The 17,616-nt window shown below is 36.1% G+C and overlaps 1 protein-coding gene across 2 annotated transcripts in view; it reads right to left on the minus strand.

The window, feature by feature from the left end:
* LOC134538268 (polycomb protein suz12-B) overlaps positions 1-17,616 on the minus strand; it is a 56,486-nt gene that overhangs the window by 28,819 nt on the left and 10,051 nt on the right. For both annotated transcript variants that reach the window (XM_063379435.1, XM_063379443.1), the window contains exons 2-7: positions 16,635-16,681; positions 16,335-16,515; positions 15,118-15,206; positions 13,237-13,432; positions 5,809-6,014; positions 1,186-1,339 (exon numbers count right to left, since the gene is read on the minus strand). In XM_063379435.1, coding sequence (XP_063235505.1) covers positions 1,186-1,339; positions 5,809-6,014; positions 13,237-13,432; positions 15,118-15,206; positions 16,335-16,515; positions 16,635-16,681 — 873 coding nt within the window. The remainder of the gene's footprint in view (positions 1-1,185; positions 1,340-5,808; positions 6,015-13,236; positions 13,433-15,117; positions 15,207-16,334; positions 16,516-16,634; positions 16,682-17,616) is intronic.

Raw genomic sequence — 17,616 nt, forward strand, 5'->3', positions numbered from 1 at the left:
TCTTGATGAAGCAACCAGGGATGTTAGTACTGACCACCTACCAACTGCATCAATGGTTATTCCCATTTTGTATGGTCTTACTTCGTTTTTAGAGGATTATGTGAACGGTTTGTGTGCACAGAAATCCGCTAAAACATTTGCTAAGAATCTTTATGCTGCAATAAAAAGCAGATTTCCCATGTTTGAAAACATGGAACCTCATTGCTATTGCACAGTTATGGACCCAAGATTCAAGGACTGTGTTTTGACACAAGCAAGAAAGGAAATTGTAAAAAAAAATCTCAAAAAAGAATTGGGACCATCAGAGAACACTGTAAAAGGTAAGCTGATAACATCTTATTATAATACTAATAGAATAACTTCACATGTAAATGTAGCACTGAACAATTTTGGTCTACACAGCCCTTTCAAGGATTATGCATGTCCTTTAAAAATGTTTTGGTTCTTTTAGACATATAGAAAGTTTAGTATTTAATATTTATATTCAATTTTTATTTTTTCAGATACACCTAGTACTTCTGATGGACAATCAAGTTTTCAAAGTAGCAGTATTTGGAGTAGGGTGCAGAAAGCTTCATCAGAAACACGTCTGTCTGGTGGTTATGTTTTAAATGCTTCTCCATGTGAACAACTGGACAGTTACTTGGCAGAACCTTTACTGCAGCAAGATGAAAATCCCTGCAAATGGTGGGCTGACAATATAGTGCGCTTTCCTGCTCTGAGAAACTTAGTCTTGAAATATCTGCCAATTCCAGCCAGTCAAGTTGCCAGTGAAAGAGTATTTTCTACAGCAGGAAATGTGTGTACTTCTCGAAGAGAGAGACTGCTGGACGAACATGTTGAGGAACTAGTTATGCTTAGTCAAAATTTAACCAAGGGAATGCAGTAACTGGCATAACCTTGCATTTTGTTGTTAGAAATTAAATTAATAAATAATTGATAGATGTTATTGTAGCTAATTTTTAAATAAATACTAAACAGTCAGTGTAAAAACTCTTTTGTAAAGAAAGCAGGCTACATTATGCGCAAAATTGATTTAATTTGATGCCCGACCCGAAACTGCCCGAACCCGAAGGTATAGGCTGGTTACCCGCCCGAGCCCGCCCGAAACTATATGTCTCTGCCCGACCACCCCTAGTCACAACCATAGTCAAGACCACAGGAAAAAAGCAATCGCGTTCTCACCAGGACGGTTCTCCTTGTTGCTGCTGTCGTTGACACTGTCGAGCAACGTGATTGGCCGCGGCCGGTCCACCATCCCGCTGATGGACTCTGCGCTCCACGTCAGGCGGAACTTGAGCGTCGGCCGCTGACTGAACACCTCGAACGGCCCACACTCCTGCACAGTCACACACCTGTCATCTCGTTCTACGACAAGCAATTATTCACTCTGACCATGTTGACTGAAGCCCATTAGCAGACGGTACAGTGTGCACAATGGAATGTATTGAAAATAAAAAAATTTCTGCCCACAACACATATAATGTAAAACACATACCAGGGTGGCCACCAAACTTTGATTTTGAAATTCATACACATTTCCAGGTTTTCAAGGAACAAAATTTAGTTTTTCAAGGAATTTTCTTGATAAGAAAACTAAGCAAATTTACGAAGCAATATAAATTTATGTACTAACGACACAGGCACTACAATTATATTCAAACAAAAAACAGCATAAAAAATTTAATTGTTTCGGAGCTGTCAGAATTTATACACACACACACACACACACACACACACACACACACATATACATATAAACACACTTGAAAAGAATAGTTCCCAAACTACATACCAACCAAAAATGATTAACATACATAGTCATGTGGAAGGTTAAATTTCCTAGTGCCTGTATTGGCTTGTTACTGAAACATAAGCTACTTATTAAAATAATATTAAATAATAATATAAAAAAATTATATTTTAAGATTCATAGTTTTACTTTGAAATTATTAAGGTACTATATCTTACATTTCTTACAACTATGTTTCTGTGTTATAGTTTCTCGTTATTTGAGATTTATTATGATACCATTAAGGAATTTTTTATAGTGCATGGCATTACAAAGAAAAACCTGAATTAAAAATGATTACACAGAGTATAACATCGTAAAGATGTTTTTGAGAAGCAGGAGCATAATTTTAATATCATAAATGTAGTAAATAATTAAATCATATGTAAAATTACTTACACAGTATAACAAAGCTGTTTATATCTTACTAGAGCAATGGCTCGTTAGAAGCACCAAAAGCAGACTATTGACTAGTGAAAATGTCATCCCGCCTTCCGTCCGAGTCATATCTGATGGCGCATGCTGGTACTTGAGCCACCGTATCTCGGTAACTGTTTGTCACATAGAAGTGTGAGATACACCGTTGAAAAGCTCAAATCTTAAGGAATTGATTTTGTGCAACTTATGTTTTGTTATTTGCGGTACTTTTTAACCTATGGATAGTTTTTTTTTCATAAATTCCATGATTTTCGGAGAATTGTCAAAGTTCGATCTATAATATTTTTACTTCAAGTATATTTTATTACTGTGTCTGCTTACATATAACATTTGTGTGGTCCGGTGGTTAATTTGAGTCTATCCCCGTGGATGTCAGTTGATGCAAATAGTTTTCGGATGTACATTTGCGAGTCATTCCATATCAAATCAACCAAAGAAAAATTAATTTAGAAACTTCATGTTTCAGATTTATATGATTTTTTGTATATTGGTAACATCAACTAAATACATTATAAATATATTTTTTCTAAAAAAAATTGAGTAGTTTTTTTTGTATAAATGTTTGAAAATTGCAAAAATAGCCCTTTTTAGCAATGTTTTGGATCACTCAAATACTTGTAGGTTTCCAACTAATGGTGCTAGAAGGCTGTTTGACAGCTCATTTTAAAGGTTATTGAATGGGCTTCAATTTGATATGTAACATGACCAACTTTGGAAAAAAAAAAATTTTATTTGTTTTCAAAATTTTTAATATTGAATTTCTAAAAAACACCATTTTCGATTTTTTTTTTTTAAAAAGTATGTTATTCCTACATATATTGGTTAGATTTGTGCCAAATTTCAAGGTGGAGAATCAATGGGATCATGAGTAAATAAAAATGAGAAGTTTAGTAGATGCTTAAGGGGGCATGGTAGATAAATAAATGCTTTAAGCGTCAGTTGGACGTTATTGGTTTTTGGAAGACAACATTGAAAAACTGCAAAACAACAATCCTACATAATGTTATTTGCCAACTTTATTAGCAGACGTCCTAAAAAGACAATTCTCAAGCGTTGTTTCTTCCGCAGCAATTAAATAATCAAAATTACCAAGGCAGAAGTTTTGGCTTCAAGTAATCTTCAGTTTTTAATTAATGCATTTAGCTCTGGTTTAGATACCATGCCGCCTTAAGAAATAGTTGCAGCAAGGAAGAGTATCATAATTTTACATAAAATTTTGACTTAGTAAACTATTCAAATTTTATTTTTATAGACTAAAAATTTTTGACAAATTATAAAACACGGATAACAAATCTTACCTTACATTGATCTAGTGTTCTGTGATTAAACATTTGATCAATATGATAAAACAGATGTAGCCTAAGTTCAAAGCATATGATCTTGCTGAAAGGATGTAGCTTAAGTTATAACTGACAAAACATATAATTGCTCATGAAAAAACTCTGTTTAGTATATATTTAATTATTTACAGTTTTCACTTAGGTTGTGGCATACTTCGTTCAAGCAGGTGTGATGTCTCTACAATCTCTTTTTTAGTGAGTGTAAAAGTTCTCCCAGTTGCTGTACAAGGTTCAACCTTTTTAAGAAGATCTTCAGTTCTAATGTCTAGTATATCGGCTCTTGGTGTTGGATAAAAAAAGGAAGCAGCAGGTCCTTTGGGATGTAAAAAACTGACTTTAACTTCACTATTATCATTATTTTTTGCCAATATACATGCAAGCCACCAAAAGTTATTGTATTTCACAGTAACATGTTTTGTCAGTTATAACTTAGGCTACAACATTTCAGCAAGATCATATGCTTTGAACTTAGGCTACATCTGTTTTATCATATTGATCAAATGTTTAATCACAGAACACTAGATCAATGTAAGGTAAGATTTGTTATCCGTGTTTTATAATTTGTCAAAAATTTTTAGTCTATAAAAATAAAATTTGAATAGTTTACTAAGTCAAAATTTTATGTAAAATTATGCTACTCTTCCTTGCTGCAACTATTTCTTAAGGCGGCATGGTATCTAAACCAGAGCTAAATGCATTAATTAAAAACTGAAGATTACTTGAAGCCAAATCTTCTGCCTTGGTAATTTCGAACATTTAATTGCTGCGGAAGAAACAACGCTCGAGAATTGTCTTTTTAGGACGTCTGCTAATAAAGTTGGCAAAAAACATTATGTAGGATTGTTGTTTTGCAGTTTTTCAATGCTGTCTTCCAAAAACCAATAACGTCCAACTGACGCTTAAAGCATTTATTTATCTACCATGCCCCCTTAAGCATCTACTAAACTTCTCATTTTTATTTACTCATGATCCCATTGATTCTCCACCTTGAAATTTGACACAAATCTAACCAATATATGTAGGAAAAACATACTTTTTTTAAAAAAAAATCTAAAATGGTGTTTTTTAGAAATTCAATTATAAAAATTTTGAAAACAAATAAAAATTATTTTTTTTTTCCAAAGTTGGTCATGTTACATATCAAATTGAAGCCATTCAATGACCTTTAAAATGAGCTGTCAAACAGCCTTCTAGCACCATTAGTTGGAAACCTACAAGTATTTGAGTGATCCAAAACATTGCTAAAAAGGGCTATTTTTGCAATTTTCAAAAATTTATAAAAAAAAAATACTCAAATTTTTTTTTTAGAAAAAATAGATTTATAATGTATTTAGTTGATATTACCAATATACAAAAAAACATGAAAATCTAAGGTGTAGAGGTTAAGGCCTCTGGTTGATTTCATATGGAATGACCCTTGCGTCCTTGTGTCATTTAGGGGGACTTACGACATTATTGCACGAAAAAATTATGACGCTGACATGGGAAAATAGGGGAATTTCAGTATGTTGTTCAGCAAGGTGTTTAGTAACAATGACCAAATTTTCAGATTTACCTTATTTTTTTCGAGGTAACAACCTTAAATTCCTTGGCTAATATTCAACCACAGGGTGAAGTTGAAAATAAAAATTTTTTTAACCAAAAGTTCAAAATTCGTAAAAGGGTAGTTCTACATTTTTTTAAACTCAAAAATGGAAAAAAATATGCGTCTCATATGCGGGTCAACACGGTAAGTAAACAAAGAAAAGAAGTAAAATAGGAAAATACAGAAATATATTTCAATACAGCTTCAAAACTATTAAAGATTGAAAACAGTATTGGTATTGTGAATGTTAAAACTGCAACATGCTCTCTCAGATGACAGTTTGCAATGTAATGATAATTGTTTGATTTGAAAATGAACCAATACTTGCCAAATATAAAATTTAAGGTGCATTCTTGGCTCTTTATACTATGAGAATATTTACATGGTAAATTGAATACTACAAAATTTGTAAGTAAAATAAATGCAATGTTTGAATTTATCATATAATTTAATAAATGCAGAGGAAAAACACTGGTGTAAAAAATACACACCTAACCCACGGATAATGTTGACCAGCTAAACTCAGTAACAGAGGAAAATAAAAAAGAAATATATTTTTTCTTTTAATTAGTTGACATTTAGTGTGGTTTGTCCAAAAGCTGTGTGCAACCTTGCACACACAAAATGGCAATAAGCCACGTGGATGCTCTCACCTCGTCTATCTGGCCGATGGTCTCCCAGGACGAGTGCTTCTTGGGGGAGTACCTGACACTGCCTTGCATCTCTCCCAGCACCAGCTCGTACTCCCCGTCCGCCAGCAGGCAGCGGCGGTGCTTGTCGTACACCACCAGCTCGGAGCCATACAGCCTCTCCTCCGCCGAGCGCCAGCCTGCCGCCTTGCGTCGCTTCTGCGCCGGCTCTGCATCACACAGCCCCGGGGCCCGTCCTCACCATGGATCACGGCTACGTCTTCACCAGTTAAAAGGCAACTAACAAGAAGTTTTGCTGGATTTGTTACTTACCATATAAACCTGAATAGAGGCTGAGGTTTTTATTCACAAAAACCGTTCACGAAAACAGGGGTTGGACTGAAATCGCGCCCCCAGATAAAAAGTCAAGAAAAAAAGCAAGCACAATAAGGTAAATATACTTGACCATTCATAAAACAACATTAAAATAAATTCTTAAAATGCTTACCATGTGTATTGGTGACCATTATTTAATATATTTCAGTAAAATCAATTTCCATATGGACAGGTTTTTTCTGTCAATAAATGGGGACAAAAAGCATTAAGAATATATGGTTACATGATAACAAACCAACAAAAAAAAGTAAACAAAGACGAAAAAGACCTTTGACAATACAACGACAAACAGAATAACTCAAAAATAATACTAGACAAATAAAATGGACAAGACAATAACAGAGATGCACAGAGAGACCCAGTGATGTAACAAAACAGATATTCTGGACACCACGATGACAGCACAGATGAACACAGCAGGCTTATTAAGACAATGCTGCTCTTCTCTTACAGGAAGAACACACAATAAAAACAAAAATAAAATAATCAGCATTTATTGTTAGCAATAACAATATTTTGAGTCAACAAAGTATTGAATTTAAAAAAAATTTATATGGATACCTTTAATTAAAAGTTAATTAGGTTACCACGAAAAACAAAAGCAAACCAACTATCCTCGCAGGAGGAAACGAGCTCTCAGGTGCACGGCCAATCAGAGGACCGACTGCTCGCTTGTCATTGGCCGCACCAAGAGAAGGGATCGAAGCTATACACACCACCTGTTTTCTAGTGTTCTCTATCAGTCTTTTGCCTGAATTGGGAACAGATCTCAGTTCCCGAAATATTGCAACTGTTGTCTTAGGATGGCTACTGTGTTCATCTATGCTGTTGTCATTATGGTGGCCAGAAATTTTTTTTGTTGTTGCACAACTGTTGCCTACGGTGTTTGTCTGTGCTGTCACATCACTAGGTTTGCCTATGTATCTCTGTGTTGTCATAGTATTATCCATTTTATCATCTAGTATTATTGTTAGGTTATTTTGCTTGTCGTGTTGTCATTTATTGTTCTTGCTGCTACGGTATCGTCATTGTGTCCATCTGTGCTGTAATAATTTTTTGACTAATTCCTTCCACTGAATTTTCAGTGCTTTCTAGGTTTTTAATTTTTTTCATTGCCTGATTTTGGCTTGTTTTCTATGAGTTTTCATATTATCTTTCTTGTCTGTTATTGAGGTTTCTAATGACATACAGTGTAACCAGCAATGGCATATGTCCAAAATAACATCTTGAACTAACCTATACCAGTGCAAGAACAATTCAAAGAACACCTACTTGTATCTGTTGAAAATATTTGTCAGAACAATAATTGCCAGTGAGGGAACGTGTTTAATTTACAGAAATAGTCCTAAAAATAGTAATAAAAAAAAATAATGATGTGTGGGACAGAGCCTTAGATCCCTACTCTATTCCATAACTTAAATATAATGAATGAAATAGGGCTTAAGGCAATTGGTGCATGGAAAATATTACGACAAAACTAATTTAACGGTACATATTTATTTTTGATGCTTCTTTTTAAGACATAATATACCTAGGATATTTTAATAAACTTTTTTTTACTGAGTTATGTCATTTTAAATGCATTTATTTTTATTCCAAGCCAGAATTATTTAGAAAACACATCATTATGTTAAACTTAAGTATAGTTCAAGGAACGAGTGTACGAATAGGTTTCTGCACCTATAAAAGTAAGAAAAAAAAATTTCATCGTCAAAATTACAGTTTAATATTGACAATTTCCATTGATCACTGCTGGACTACTTCAGGAGCGATTTAAAGAATAAATTTAAATGAAAATGAAAACATAATTGGCAGAACACTATTGAGTTATGTATATATTTTCATATCCTTTTGTTTTTGATATGATCCGACTCAAAACATGCCCTCTGGAGTGACAGTTCTAGTGCTGCGTGTAAAACTCTCGCCGCCGGGAAGAATGTCCCCGCGACGTGGCGCTGAGGACGGCGCTTGTCGAAACCAGGTAGTCCGGCGGAGCTTCGGCCGGCTGGCCGCAGCCTGCGGGTGGGGAGGGGGAAGAATGGGGTGTAGAGGGAGGACGAGAGAGGAGGCCGAAGAAACGAAGGGTCTGTCAAGGTCGCGCTCATGGAGCTAATATACAGTAATACATCTGGAGAGGACAAGGGAAGGCCAGCAGAGGATGTGAGGTGAAGCCGGGTATCGGCGTTTGTTCCCTGCTTCCTACGCTGGAAGAAAACGAAAAAGAGCCAAACTTGCCTCGCGCGGCCGAAAAATCCTCCAAACTAAACTCGCAACAGCTCCGAAACTATCAAAACAATCAAACTGAAAATTTTACTGGAGTATCTGTAAACATTTTTCCCCACATCGCTTTAATATTTTTTTCGAAACATGAATGCTTTCATTTTTAAAAATTAAATACATATTTACTGCCAACATTTTTTGTGATTACGCAGAGTAAATTACAACATTGAGGAAAAAATTTTGTTTGCAATTATAAGTGGGGGACACCAGCATATGAAATACGGAAGAAGCCTCAAATTTTATTTATATACCCCTTTTGACGCATTCAACCCCATACTTTTATTTTTACTATTTTTACAGAGAGTTGAAGTGGGAATATTGTTTCAGTGGGTAACACTACTGGCATATGTCTTCGGAACGCACTTCTTTTTGTTATTATACGTCTCAAAATTTATAATTTCATACACAACGTTTATAAAAACGAATTCTTACTTACCTCATTTCATCTATTACAAACCTCTTGTAATATACGTGTATTAGTAGAAGAACCAACGTAACATGCAAACCTTAGGTAAACACTGGTAGAGAATTGTTTGGAATAACTGTAATGCTATGCATATACTGACAATGTAAGAAACTTCCAATTTTATTAATTGTTTGCATAAGAATTAATAATTTTAAATAATCATAGAATAGGCCTTTATAGACTGAAAACCTTTCACGTAGTTTCAAGTCGCGTACATAAAAGTTTTTTAATATATATAATTACCAAATATTGTTGAATATATTTAACATTTTTATACATGTTACAACACACATATAATAACAAACCTATATAGTATATAAAAAGACAAACGCCAAATTTTAGCATTTTGTATTTCTTTTCTCTGTGTGAATAAAACAACAGTTCTTAACTTAGTTGCTAATACTGTACTTTATTTCTAAAAAATATTACGAAAACCCCTGACATCATCACCATAACAATGATAAATTTGCAAAATAATAAAGGCACATCTTTTAATGCTACGAAGCACACTCTTAAGAGAAATGTTTTAAACTTATGTTGGGATGTAACTAATATCTTAAAAGCATTGTGAAACCGTTACTTTGAGGGAAACCTTAATATACCGAACACCATACCATCCTTTAATCAAGTACGATTTTCGCTTCTTAAGACCCATTTGTCTTCAAAATGCACTGTACTGTGTAAGTAATAAATCAGTCTTAAAATCAGTTAATTATTTTGTCTTCCTATTTTGTATTCTAATTGAGATAAATATCAGATAAGCATGTGTTACTTGTATCACAACATCAAGGTATTATTTATCAGTAATTAATATTTCATTTTATTTTTTTGTTAACTAATGTGCATAGGGCAGTGCACTAGACATCACTACCTGTGTGTAGTGTTGCGTTACACTTTTTAACGCATTAGAGTTTACATAAAATGATAAATCCAAAATTTCGTTTAAAAGTATAAATATCAGCGATCAATTTAATTAATGTCCAGTATAACTCAGTCAGTAAAACATTCAGAAATATGTATAGGACCTGTTAACCTAAATATTTGTTAACAGTTAAACTGAACTAAGATGTGTTAGAGTGGTTTTTTCTCTCTCCGTATATTAGAGGTATGGGACATTAAAATACGCATCTGTCGCCCATTTACTTTAAATACAGAATTATTAACTACATATTGTGAAAACATTCTGGAGCAGTTTTTGCTGAACGGAAAAACACGGATGAGAAGACAGACGAAATGTGTTTGGTAAGTGATTCTTCGTCAAATGAAATGGAACAGGACAGTGCTTATCAGAATGAAATCACAGAACTACTTTTGTGCAAGGTAATGTATTTTACAAAGACATTTCAAGAGAAATCACCTTTAAATGAAATAGATCTTGCTGACATGGAAGAAATAGACTTAGATTTAGAGGCCAGGCCCCTTTCAAGTGACGAAATTTCTCTTGAAGGGCTGAAATATGTTTCTGGCTATATAGCACACCGTTTCAGAAATAAATATCCTGACCTTGGCACTACGGATTTCAATTCGGAGGACGATAGCTGGATACATGTACAATCAAAGGGTAACTTAAAATGTCCCACTAATGAATTTTTTGAATTAATAAAGATCACTGAAATGTGTTTTGATAATATTCATGGCAACAATTTGTGCAAAAAAGAGCGGATTTTTGAATCACTGACTAAAATTATTTGCGGAACTACTGAAAATAAATATCCAGAAGAAGTTATATACTGTTTTGTCAGGACAAGAACGTATATGCGTATCAAGTATTTGAACATGAAATATTTTAACGAACAAGACCAAAAACGCAAAGAAAGAAATAAGATGAGGAAAACTACCCTCCAAGATTTTTCAGTGTGATAGTGTCCACTTTCCTTCACCATAATATGTATGTTCATAATTTATTTACGATGTTTTTTAATTACTATACAGTGGAACCTCGATGCATGGATCCCGCATTTTTCCGTATCAATCGTTTGTTTATTCTGGTCCCTTCAATAAGCCCATATAAACAACGTTAAATAATCCCGTTTGTGTCGTTTTTGAATGTTCGTTTTTCCCGTATTGATCGCTCAAAATGTTGGAACGCGCCCTTTGTTTTTCTTGTATCGATCGTTGAACAACGCAAGATGGCGGCTAATGTACTTCTATAATCGATAGTTGCGCTTTTATCTCATCGCTCAGACGGTCTTTTTGTCTTGTTGGCAACACTACGCACGTCTTTTTTATGTATCTCGTCATCTTTGGTCTAATTCATTTCTGTTTTGTTTTATGCATCTACATGTAAACATTTTTTGGCACGCGGTCACGTGAAAATACGGTGCATTTGAAAGTATTCAGCAGCTACATTAAATATATTTTAACGTTTTTATTGTGACCTTGGTGATGGCCCGACCGAAAAAAGTAAAAACACTAGACGAGAGGTTAAAGATCGTCGAAGAAGTGGAGAAGAATCCTGGCGAGAAGAGAGTGGATGTTGCTAAACGTCTCGGAATTCCACCTACACTAAATTCGGTCTTCAACAAACGTGAAGAAATACGTGTGCAGATCAGCAAATACGGCCCTCAAGTAAAAAAAGTAATTTAAAGTAAAACTGTTTTAACAAATGATTACTATTATTTAAATTTTTTATAATGATTTTATGTATAATAAGCTTGGAAACTATTGCTTTGCAGTTTGCATACATTTACCGAGGTCTGTAAACAAATCCCACATCTATTGTTTTCCTGCATGCATTGTTTTTTTCTGCTGGTCCTTTGAAAAACGATGGATAGAGGTTTCACTGTATTTAAGAAAAGAATTTTTTGTGAATATCGCAGCAATTATGTAGGGCTTAAGGTATTTATTGTATTCCAAATATTGAGTATGTCATTTTTATTGCCTTCATTAAAAATAATATATATGTTAACAATATAACAAAATTGCGATATTTTTGTATTGCTATTGCAATTTCGTTTCTTGTAAACATTATTGTAGACTTTTTCATATTGAAATTAAATTTGCTATAGGGTTGTTTGCATTTTAATTTTACAGTTATAAGATTTTTTATATGTTGTTTACTGTTTACAAACATTTGAAAAATATTTCCTTAACCATATTTCCATTTCCATGGCAATAGTCTTGTTAGCTTTTCGGGTAACTCTTCTACATGGATGATAAGATGGTGCCACATCTAAAACATATCACACCACCTTTACATAACTATAAAACTAAGAGGTGTTTTCTTTACATAATATTAAAGCACAATGTTTCCTTGTGGCGTAGGTGATTTAGAATTTCCATTTATCTAGAAAAATGGGCTTTCAGAATGTTTTTTAACACACGGTTTTTCGGAAGGTTTTTGAAGAAAAAAATTGACTACCCGTTTTATTTTTTTGCAGCTGAATTCTGGCACGTGCATGAAATATAATTAATCCGTAGGAAGCGCAATGGTTTAAAGTATTGATGTTGAAGATTTGAAAAGATTTATTGAAATAGTGTGAGAGAACGAGCGAGTTGAGTGAGAAGATGTGCGCTCTCAGCCACATGACGTGCGCAGTTGCGAACAAATAAATAATCCATTCCGCCTCCCCATGGCGAAGGATGAGTGAAAGAGAAACCTGCTAAACCTTCCCCCACCTCCGGGCACGATAGAACCGTATCGGCTGTGTGTTAGAGGGAGAGGGAGATAAAACCTTCGAGGTTCTGTTAATTCCTCCTAGATGGCAGGCCGCAGAGCGACCGCCAGCGACACCCTTCCCGTTTGAAGGCCATCTCGCCACTGACGAGCTGGAACTAAGCTCCTGACCTTCCTACATAGTAACAGTCACCCACATAGGCATCTAGACTCTTTAATGATCATATGATACAAAATTCATTGTTTTCGGGCCTGTGACCGTTTTTTACCGTGCACCAATCGCCTTAAAGTCTCGTCAACAACAGGGTCATTATAGATGGTGAGAGGTGACATGAAAATGGAGCAATGATGGAGTGTGAGGGAAACGGCAGTGTCCCAAGAACACCCACAACCCACTGCAACTTCCACACTGCCGGGATCCAAATCTGCATCTCCTTGGTGGGCAACATAACCCAAAAAACACATAGGTATAAGTTATTTTTATTTAAATGTAATTTTGAAAAGAAATATTTCCTTGACCAGCTTGCATCCACTGTCCTAAACTAAATAAGAATGTCTATATTTTACAGCATAGGATGACTACTCCCCCCTCCCCTAGAAACACAAATTTTGGAATCGAGTCCACAACTGATGTAATTCCTTGTACCGTTTCTGCATCCTATTACACCGTGTCGACTGGCAGTTGCACTCTCACCGGAGTCTCCCTCGGAGGACTGCAGAGTGCCAGCCGCCTGGCACGCACACGACACCCTCAGCAGCAGCACGTACGACTTGACGAGGTGGCCGTTGGACAACCGGAACGACTCGGTGGGAATGGAGACGGTGGGGGCCTTGGTCGGGGGCTGCTCCTCCGACGGGTTGGTAGGCACTTCGCTCACGCCCACCGAAACCTGCAAGCAGTAGCATCCACCTGCATCGCCAGCCCGGCCGTAACTGTCCAAACGGCAGACACCTCACACCAGGTCTGGGGATTGACTGTTATGACAGGGTTTCCTAACAGCATTGCATGTAGTCAACAATGTTACAGTTGTGTAGCAAAACCACTAAGTTTCTGAGGATGTCTAAAATGCTTATTTACAAATAAGCTGCCCTTAAATAATCAAGATCAATTTTCTCTATTACTGAACAAAACTTTCATATAGTGTTTATCTAAATCATCATCCCGCAACAATACCCCAATCACGATTGCTTCACTCATTTGCCATTGAAGAATGCCTTGAACATTAACAGTATTTTTTTTAGTTGTATCGTATCATAGAAGACTAATAATCAACCGTCTACAAGTTTTTACTTTCTTTGCTGCTGGGTGCTGAGCTATCACACTGACTAAGCATGCTACGAACGGGAGAGAGTGGGGAGAAGAGTTTGTTCCCCAGAGCTGGGGAGCTGGTCCCAGAGCGCACACTCATCCTTGCTACTTGACAACACAACCAAGGCCTCTCGGCAGATAGATGACAATTCGACCCGTGTCACGAGGGCTGGCCTAGGGCAGCAGACACCCTTCTACAGTCATGCAGGACTGGTCCAGCAGCCGCACAACTGGCCATCTCATGCGAAGCCACATTTCAACACAATAACTAAACAGTAACTAACACGCAGCATACAATGGCAATAATTAGGTTTGAAAGCACAGCATAATGAAGGGGGTACCAAATTAATTTTCTCTCGTATTTCTTTATTCAATTCAATTTATCTTGCACCAATATCAGCTAGTCTAGAGGCATTGTGCAAAGTGACAAAATAACTTGCTTACAAAAAAAAAAACAGCTCTATAGTATTGCATTATTTTAAATCCCCATTTAACATAAATTTTGAGGAAATATTGTACAATGAATTTAATCAGAAGTATAACATTGCTTGAAGATCAACACCGCCTATGTGACAAAAAACCAATTTTTCAGAAGAGCATCTTTATCTGCCATGCTGTAAAGCCAGTGTTACAAAAAAAAATCATAGCAGCACATTCCGCTTGGATTTTCGGCAAATTCACTTCGTGAGAAGATGCTAAATGCTTACACTTCCATGGAGGAAAAAAAAATTAGGGAGAGGCCAATCAAATTCTTAAATACCATCAAATCCTTAGAATTAAAAAGTTTTGATGTAGGCTACAAGGAAAAAGAGTTGAAGGAAAATATAAAAGGAAATAAAGTAAAAAAAAAATATTCCAAACCTGATAACCTCTTAAGTTTACTAGGCCATTATTTATCTTCATGTTTTTCCTGTTACCATTTCCCTAGATATTGTATCTTGAACATGTAATTATATAAATAAAATTACAATATGTATTTATTATGGAATCTTAATTTGTGAAACAACCATTTAACAGGTAAAATAATTCAACACCAAAGTTTACATTTTTCATTTATTGCATATTATTTTCTTTTTGACCCTTGACTCCTAGATGTGGATTCAACGGGTATATTAGAGGTACTCTCTCTGTTATTCGAATTCAAGATTTGGATAGGAGAAAGTCACTTAAGTGATTTTTTTTTAAGCGATGAAAGTGTTATCACGGAGGTGTGAACAGAGTTGAAAAACGCCACAGACCTCTGCAGGGATGCCTCGCAGCCATTACCTGCATGACCGGCGACGACACGTCCTTCCTACGCTTGTGGGACACCTTGACCAGGAACGTCTCCACCTTCACCTGGTCCTGGGGTGGATCTGTGAGCCAGCAACACAGCACTGCAACGATGCGACCCGGGAGGATAGCGAGGGAGAGAACAAGAGAAAGAAAAGGGAAGAAATATGGACAGGTACCGAAGGATGGGCTAAAAAGAATAACGAAGAAAGGTAAACAGGAATATGAAGAAAGGAAACCAAAAGGGAAAAGAGAGGAGAAAGAAGAGGGAAATAACAACTAAAGGAAAAGCAGGGATGACCCAGCTTATTTTGGGGAGAGCTATTTTGGTGGAGGGGGAAGCAGAGTGGATAGCAAAAGTTGTGGTGGTATATAAGGAATAAGGGCCTCCCAGTAAAATTGGGTGTAAGAAAAAATAGACCCTTAGGCTATGTTAAAACATTTCTGATGGTTCTGAAAGTCTTTTCGTTTATATTTCCCATTATTTTTAGTTATAAGGGCTATGGGGAAGAGGGAATGACCACCGCTAAGGAATAGTAGCAAGGGTAAAATTTTTTTACAGAGATTAAAGGAGTATAAGAAAGAGAGGAAACATAGGGGAATAGTGAAAGAAAAATAATACAGATGAGATGATCATATACATACACATATTACCATCAAACCATTACACATCCCATGCTACTGTCTCCTTGCCATCAGTAACACTAAAAATAATACTAAGGCTTTGTTTGAAAAACATCTTACATGAGGTCATATTTTAGATCATAATTTTTTTTTTTAATTATTCAAATATTTTATTCATATTCATATGAAACAGAGATTAAAACCCTCTACCTATTTTTGCAGCAATTAAGTACGTGAGTTGATGAACTGAATGTCATTTGAAGTAGACCAATAGACTGTTGGATTCAAGAGAGAAGCAAATCACTTAAGTCTCCTGGATTTAAAGGATGCACCTGGACCTAACAAGCAATTTGCAGGCACTTGTCTAGTGAACTCGCCCAGGTTTGCTAGTGCAGCAAACTTATTTTTGTGGTTGAAGATGCTGTAACCTCTCTGACGAAGCAGTCTCTCTTTAAAATTGTTGAAATACTAATAAACAACATAGGCCTAACTTATTTTTGTGGTTGTAGTTGCTGGAACCTTTAAAAGTGTTGAAGTACCCATAAACAACATGTTAGTAAATGAATAAAGTTGGAAATGGGAGGTACCTCTGTGGTAAAAGCCGAGGAAAGTGATGGTCATGAAGCTGGCAGCGGCGCCCAGGGGCACCTCGCGCTGCCTTTGCTTGGAGCGCTCCAGCAAGCCGTCCACCTTAAAGCCCTGCCGCCCCTTGTGTGAGCGCGACATCCTCTGGCGCATGTAGCTGAGCGTGCGGTTCAGGAAGATGGGCTGAGGGCACGCAAGCACGAGTCCGCATAAGCGCCGCCAACACCACCCCCCCCCCCCCCAACCCACCCGCTAAACACCAGAACAACCCACGCGCTACACAATGTCTGGCGCCTACTTACCGACTTCATGTTCCGGGTGCGCAGGAACCGGTAGATCTGCGTCGGCTCTACAAGCAAACAAAATATACCATTAGCGACACAAAATGCTGTACATGAGTTTCATCTATTTCATCAAAGGAGCCAATGACCCATCATATATTTCAACAAAAAGTTAGGGCAAGATGCAAAACTCAGCCTCATAGGTAGCTGCGTTCGCTAACAAGGAATAGTACAGCATCACATGCATTAATGAGCATCGAGCCGGGGCATGTGTCAGGCTAGACCCTACAAACAAACAAATCGTACCTCACTTGTAACGAAAATGCGACTTTTGTCGGGCCTCTACTATGCAATTTAATGTGCAGCTTTTTCAAAACCCCATATTATATATATATATATATATATATATATATATATGTATGTATGTATGTGTGTGTGTGTGTGTGTGTGTGTGTGTGTATAAAGACTTTAAACGTTACAGTGGCTACAGCGTGGTTAAGTGATAGACAACTTCGCAACGTAAAATAAGTCGATAAATAAATGTGATTCGTGCATATAAAATAACTTGAAATGATTTTTATGAATTCTATTAACCATAGACTTGTAATTTTCATCCTACCAGGATAAACCCAGTCATTAAAAAAATCTGAAACCCAACCAGGTCCCTGGAAACATCCCCCCCCCCCCCCGCAAGCAAAAAAATTTCAGCAGGAAATTACCCTCAGAAATTTTCAACAATTTACTAACTAGTAAATATGAACATTCTCTAACAAAATGATAGTAAATGTCAATGAAAAGGGGTCATAATATTCCCATATCGTATTTGTTTAAATGCATACTGTATACATTCTGTTAATGTCAAACATGTAACATGTGCGTATCCTAAAAAAATAAATTAATAAAATAATATCTACAAACTAACAATCATGAAACTTGCATATCTTAAAAAGGTATGAATACATATTAATTTGTTGCAAATATATATTTTAGTTTCTTTATGTCT

This window comes from Bacillus rossius, chromosome 1 (assembly GCF_032445375.1).
Source record: "Bacillus rossius redtenbacheri isolate Brsri chromosome 1, Brsri_v3, whole genome shotgun sequence".
Taxonomy (NCBI): Eukaryota; Metazoa; Arthropoda; class Insecta; order Phasmatodea; family Bacillidae; genus Bacillus; species Bacillus rossius.